Source organism: Bidens hawaiensis, unplaced genomic scaffold, assembly GCF_021521415.1.
Source record: "Bidens hawaiensis isolate Kalapana, Puna unplaced genomic scaffold, B.hawaiensis_p1.1 tig00012779_1, whole genome shotgun sequence".
NCBI classification, from domain to species: Eukaryota; Viridiplantae; Streptophyta; class Magnoliopsida; order Asterales; family Asteraceae; genus Bidens; species Bidens hawaiensis.
Window position 1 is genome coordinate 5,165 of NW_027504991.1, and position 6,854 is coordinate 12,018.

The 6,854-nt window shown below is 35.5% G+C and overlaps 1 protein-coding gene and 1 pseudogene across 1 annotated transcript; both read left to right on the top strand.

Annotated features, from left to right (window-relative positions):
• Positions 1 to 2,196: 2,196 nt before the first annotated feature.
• On the top strand, positions 2,197 to 4,080 carry LOC143609743 (uncharacterized). Its single transcript, XM_077084414.1, has 5 exons — positions 2,197 to 2,390; positions 2,496 to 2,564; positions 3,148 to 3,230; positions 3,342 to 3,541; positions 3,931 to 4,080. The coding sequence occupies exons 1-5, from the start codon at positions 2,197 to 2,199 to the stop codon at positions 4,009 to 4,011; spliced, it is 627 nt and encodes a 208-aa protein (XP_076940529.1). The 3' UTR covers positions 4,012 to 4,080.
• Positions 4,081 to 4,665: 585 nt separating this feature from the next.
• On the top strand, positions 4,666 to 6,163 carry LOC143609737 (limonoid 21-O-acetyltransferse-like; annotated as a pseudogene).
• Positions 6,164 to 6,854: the final 691 nt, after the last annotated feature.

Sequence of the window (6,854 nt, forward strand, 5' to 3'; positions counted from 1 at the left end):
AAGTTATAAGTAGATCAAATAAGGAATCCTAAACACCCCCTAAATATCACTGTCTATATCTTTTTTTTCATATATAACTGTATAAAATTATGGAGTGTATTCTTATGTCACCCTTCATTTCGTATCAAGTTAATATCATATCATATTCCACTTCACTTTATTCTAGATTTCTCTGAAACAAATATTTCACTATCTGTTTCCCTCCTTATAAATTAAGTAATATTACTAATATAACTAAAATTAAATTAAAGTTCATTATAATTAAAAGTAATCTTAAAAAAAAAGGCTCATGGTTGTCGAGTAGCATATCGTTTTAATCATAAAAAATAGAAAATATAAAAAAAACAAATATTTTTAGAAACAAATCTGTTTTCATCAAAAACTTAATGCAGGATGCTCAAGTAAAAAAATTATATAAACATACGTGTTCAAATTTATTTAATAAAATTATCAAATACAAGTATACAAGTTATTGAACAAATATTGTTTTGGGCGGTTAATTAATTAGAAAATTGAAACTAATTTTTTAATCTTTTGAGCGGTGTATTGAGCATGGATAATCCCTGCCTTCTTCCTCGTCTGGCGACCCCGATTTAAGGGGTGCGGTGCGCCTGCAGTACCGTTGACCACCTCTGATTTGGTGGCAATTAATCGGGAAGCATAACCGATTGCCTAAATGGATGCGCTTGCGGTACTATTGGCTTTTTTTATCTTTAGCCCGCCATTGAAGTCTATTTGCTTTGCAATTCCTATCCTTAGAACTTGGAGATCCCACGAGATTCACTCCGACTGTAATAGCGTATATAAAATGGGTACGGATCAATTCGACCCATTTAACGAGCTATTTTATTTATTATTTCATCATAAAGTGGGTATAGGTCGTTTGACCCATTTAGACCCTTCGCTACGGGCGGTGTGGTACGGACGGTGAAAGAGGAAAGTGATGAGACCATGTATTTTTCTCTCTCTCACAAACACATACATACCTACATACATGCATATATATAAAATATATATAACATGGTAAAGGAGCATTAAACCACAGTGGGGCGTTATGAAGAGGGGTGTCGAAGCCCCGCTTCCTACATGACGATGAAATGCCCCCTCCATAGTTAAAAGTCTTAACAAGCTATTTTGGTTGTTATAACTTGTACGGGTCCAACCAATTACAAGTTCGTCACGAGGAGCATATCTTCCAAATTTTATAGTTTTGTAATGTAATTTGAAGCTCGTGAATCTGTATTTGTATTTACTGAAATAAATGTAATATACATATTTGCGGTACTTGTTTTGCTAGAAATAATACATTTTATCTTTTTTCAACTGAAATAAAATTAATGACAGAATTCTGTCGCAAATTCGTAAAGGGATCCAACAGTATTCTATCACAAATGTGAAATCTTGCCGGAGTAATGAGAAGTTGACCGGAGAAATATCCGTCGGTAGACAACCATCGGACATCCATCACAAGATACTGACGATGTTATGTCAGAAAAGGGGTTTCGCACGTGCTTTTTGCCTACGGGCCGTTACTGACTGATTTTTGATGGAATAAGTCGTCAGTTATACTACAGTTTTCTTGTAGTGGACGTAGGAAGAAAGACGCGACAATGAGGACAGGAGCTGGGCTCGGCCGAATCTTTTGAAGATGAAAGAACTTGTTTAGCCCATGAAAATAAGTGTAGCCCAAAAACATGGAAAAAAAATAACATGAGAAATAAGTAAAGAACCATTGTTAGTTACTAAATTGTATTTTTATGTTTCATAAAAGCAATTAAGTTTACAGTATAAATAAACTTAATTATCTGAAGTTCATACGACACCGATTTCTGTCAAATTGGGATTTACCTTTTCATATAACACCTTATAATAAATAAATTAATTAATATTCAATGCATAAAATATCGAACCATAGTTGTTCCAAGAAAAAAAAATTTGTGATTATTAAACTTTAAAGACGGGCCTAATCTATTAGCAAAGTTGATACATTTTTATACAATTCTAACCTTTTCCGCAATATTTTACTTTACAAAGCCAACGTAATGCCTTTATTTCTTCAAAACTTGCAAGGAACACATAACTTGTGAAACAAAACACTCTACTAGTTACTTAAAAGCCATCAAACCTCAACAAATTCTCAAATGCATCATCTTTTTGTTAGCCTTTTGAAACCGTTTTGGAAAATTAACTTGCACCATGAGCCCATCAGCATCTTATGGGGTCCGAACCTTTGCCACAGCGTTAATACACCGTTATAGGGCTATCTCAAAGACCGCGGCTAGTAATCCCGGCTACCAGCATATTAAGTTCGGATATGGTATTAGCAGTTCAAGGCACCATGCATTAAGTATGTCTAGTGGCGGTTCCATTGAAAGGAGCGAGTCTAAAATGTGCATCTCGATCTTCACCTTTGGATTATATATTTTTCAGTTTTATGCTATTAGTTGAATTGCATTGAAGAAACTGTTTTTCTCTTTGATGATTGACAAACGTAGGGAAGATGAAAGTAAGTTCAAGGTTCAACCATCTGATCCAGATCCTCCAAGGGCCAACATTTTTTCTTGGTATATATATACACTTTTGGCTTTACTAAAAAGTCAATATTAACCATTTTTACTACGGTTCAGCTGCCATTTTTTCTAATGCACCACTGAACCGCTAATTACGGTTTACGGAAACATCAAACCAAAATTGCCGAGTTTGATGGTTTGAAGATTTGATTGTTCGGTTTTGATGGTTTGATCTGATTTTTTTTATATTTAGCCTATGCTCTATACATGTATATTATTTTGATTGTTTTTTTAACCCCATTACTTTTCAAGGTTTTTTGTGCTGGCTAAATTCTAATCGTCTTAGCATGCTGTGCTTATTTGTTGAATCCTGATTGGCTGGTACACATGTCTATTTTTGAGAAGGCTAAAACTTGAGACTATAATTGTAAAAAGATGAGTAAAATTGTTCATTTTGGTGATTTTCCTCATTCAGTCTCCTAGATAAATGTTTTGCAGGTCTGCTTAACTTGATTTAGCCCGCTTTAACCCTTTTGAGCTACGAGCGGACCAATCTGATCGACCATCTTAACACCTCTTAATCTGGTGGACTAACATATATCATAACCAATAGTGAACTAACAAAGATCATGTGCAGGGTAAAATGGTTATTGGGCTCTACGATACCCTTATTGTTTTCATTTTGGAAGCAAAAATGGGATTCTATGCTAAAGCTAGAAGGCAAGCGAATCGAACTTAATGTGGTTATATAACTTCATAGTTCTTACATGATGGTTTGGTTTCAATAAACAAATGCATATATAATATATACATAGATGATGATCATTTCAGGTAAGGTTGAAGAGGTTGTTAAAGAGGCAAAGGAAGTGGCAGAGGCAGTTGAAAAGGTTGCATCTACGACAGAAAAGTTATCGGCTAAGGTTGCAGAGAGGCTGGACAATGGTGAACTGAAAGAAGTTGCTTTAATGATAGAACATGTATCTAATGTCATTGCTAAGGATGCTAGAATGACTGAAGATTTCATTCACAAGGTACTTAGCAACAAACAATTAGATTTTATATGGCATCTTTTATATATTTGTTGAATATTTGGGTTATGTTCTATCTCATGCGGGTTGGTTACTTTTAAAAGTGAAAACACACAATACACGGTTTTAACACACATTTGTGTCTGATGAGACCTAAACCCATAACATTTTGGTTGTTATTGTTGTTGCCATTTTCAGACCACTAAAACAAAAGGAAAATAACCAAAATAGCCCAATTAACCAAATTTCCTTTACAAAAATATCTTTTTTGAATTACCACAAATAGGTTGACTTTATGCTCATGGGCAATCTTAATCTTCTATGCCAAATTAAGTGGAATCTATATGTTGACTTTTTACGTCCCATTTGATGACATGGTTCTTTACTTGAAGGTTGGTGATGTTAAGCAAGATTTGACGGACTTGGAGGCTATGTTGGAACCAATCATCAGTAAAATAGAAGATAAAAAGTAGACAATGAACATATTTTTATAAAATTAATTTCTTATTTTGAAATTGTACTTTTATTGCACCGTGTCATGTGTGTTGATAATTTTAGTGTCAACAACTATACTTTTAACGTAACTGGATTTACAAACTAATACCAAATGAAATTATGTCATGTGAATTCAGATCCTTTGAAATATGACGAGGTATCATGTTTGAAGGTTTTGACTCAGTAAAGGGTTACCAATAACTTTTACCGGCCAAGTCAGCAAAACAACGTTAATAAGAACAAGTTTTGTGAATTAGATGATATTCTGTTCTTAGAACATTCAAAAGACCAAACTTCGACACATTAGCTGCCACATCAAATTTCACACATCCTTTAAAAACATCTATTTCTCCAACACTTTAAAATTTCAAACCCTATAAAAAATATTAAAAATAATAATACAAAGTTAACCTAAATAACAGAGTTTTGCATTTATTGTTACAAAATTTCTCCGAGTTTTACTTTTGGTTTATTGTCTTGTACACGATACAGAAAATATATCCATACAATTTGTTGAAAGTCCCTATCATGTGGACTATTCAACTAGCTTGGATAAGATTTATCACTTCCTCGTTAAGCCATAAATGTCATATGCCAGAAATTAACAAATAGATATGTACTTAGCATAGATAAGACTGGCGATGTGTGAATATAATTCCACAAGACATAAGCCAAATCTTTTGACTAAAGCATCTATCACTACCTCATTGAAACCATGGGGATTAAGATTCAATCCATTCGGATCATAAAACCATCAAAGCCGACCCCCGAAAATCTACACCACTTCAAGCTATCGTTGCTGGATCAACTAGCTCCGTCTTCGTATATTAATCCGATCTTTTACTACAGGACCGGTGGTGAGGGTAACGTATCAAACAGATGTGGTCAGCTGGCCAACTCTTTATCAGAGGTCTTAAATTTGTACTACCCACTAGCAGGCAGACTTACAGAAGATGGGCTGGAAGTTGATTGTAATGATCAAGGGGTCAGGTATTCGGTGGCTCAAGCGAGTACAAGCTTGGATGATTTTCTCAAACTCGGTCCCAGGTTTGACAACATTAATCAGCTCATAGGTGCAAGGGATCAAGACACAACCTCGTTGGTAACGGTGCAGGTCAACGTCTTCGCGTGTGGTGCACTTGTTATTGGTGTGAGTGCTTCACATCATGTCACGGACGGATGCAACCTAGTCAGGTTTATTAACGAGTGGTCGAGCATGAACCGCGCAGGTGGTAGCATTAATGGTGTCTATTTACCTACTTTTGATAATCTGGATCATCTGTTCCCAGCAGTGAGTAATTCATCACCTGGACACTCATCCGATCCGGTTGACCAACAAGCCGATCGTGACAAAAAGGTTTCGGTTTAGTGGGAGTTCAATATCAAAGCTAAGAGCAAAAACCGGTTCAGCAAATGGTGAGCATTCTCGGGTAACATTGGTTACTTCACTAATATGGAAGGCTTTGATCACCATTGACCAAGTCCGTAGTGGGAGCTTAAGGGATTGCATGTTGACGGTTGCAATCAATTTTAGAGGAAAGGCAAGCTCACCCGTATCGGATAGCTCGTTTGGTAACGTATGGGCTCCCTATCCAATCCGTTTTTTGCACAACGAAACCAAAACCGAGTTTGGTGATCTTGTGACTCTGATAGAAGACACAACACGAAAAGTTATCGCGTGGCTTCAAATAGCAAGCGGTGAAGAGATATGCATATTCGCAAAGGCGGGTTATGCTTTGGTTGATCAAGAACTGAAGCAAAACAAGTTTTGCATTTTTACAAGTTGGTGTAGGTTTCCTACTTATGAGGCAGATTTCGGTTGGGGTAAGCCCTACTGGGTAAATGAAGCTAAAGGTTCACTTGAGATGGTGACTTTAATGGATGACAAAGATGGTGATGGAATTGAAGCATGGGTTAGTTTGAACCAGAAGGAAATGTATGTGTTCGAACGCGATCACGACATCTTAGACTTCACCTCCTAAATAACTGCTATAACATAATCTTAGTTTCATTTATGTATATCTCATCTCCATTCCAATAAAGTTTTAAACCATCAAGATCATGACTCTTTATCTTTGTTTATATCATTCATATGCTAATAATTTGGTATTAGTCACAAACATCTTTTGAATTTTTTATTTGTTAGTTAGGGGTAGCAATTGTGTCATGTTAGCGGATTGAAATTGATAACATGAACACGGCCCATGTATAGCCCATTTATATATTTGTCTCACAGAGTGGCAAGTCAATCAAATCAGGTTGACGGGTCATAAATGCTGAGATATCATTGGGTTAAATGTTCGTTGATTGATTACACAAGACATATGCAAGATCCAAAAAGCGAGAAAGAAATGCATGCGTTTGAACTCGATCAAGGCGTAGTAGGCTTTAGCTCCTAAATAAGTGTCATTGTTAACCATATATTAGTTCAAGTTTGAACGGGGGAGCACTCAACTTAGTGGAGGAGTAGCATCTTATTAGAGCACTAGGTTATTAACCCGTGCACGACACGGGTGGACGTATAGAAATCGTCTAGCAAACATATATAATTTTATATTATATTGTAATTAGTAATATGTTTTCTGGGACGACAACATGATATTTAGTTATAAATGATACTGGTACGAAAGGAAATTATTGTCAAACATAAAGATAAACCAAAATAAAATTGAAAGTACAATGTTTAGAAACGCAATTATAAGTTAAAAATTTTAAATTCATATAAACTAATAAGTGTGTAGTTAGCATAAAGCAATGGCATGTGTCTACCATGAGTTCATATTCATATTTAACCAGAAAATCAAAGAGACGGTTATTGACT

Excerpts from the sequence above, each read along its gene's own strand:
- LOC143609743 (XM_077084414.1), top strand. The coding sequence starts at position 2,197 with ATGAGCCCATCAGCATCTTATGGGGTCCGAACCTTTGCCACAGCGTTA. Across the intron at positions 2,565-3,147 it reads AGGGCCAACATTTTTTCTTG|GGTAAAATGGTTATTGGGCT; the intron begins GTATATATATAC and ends GATCATGTGCAG. Across the intron at positions 3,231-3,341 it reads TTCTATGCTAAAGCTAGAAG|GTAAGGTTGAAGAGGTTGTT; the intron begins GCAAGCGAATCG and ends TGATCATTTCAG.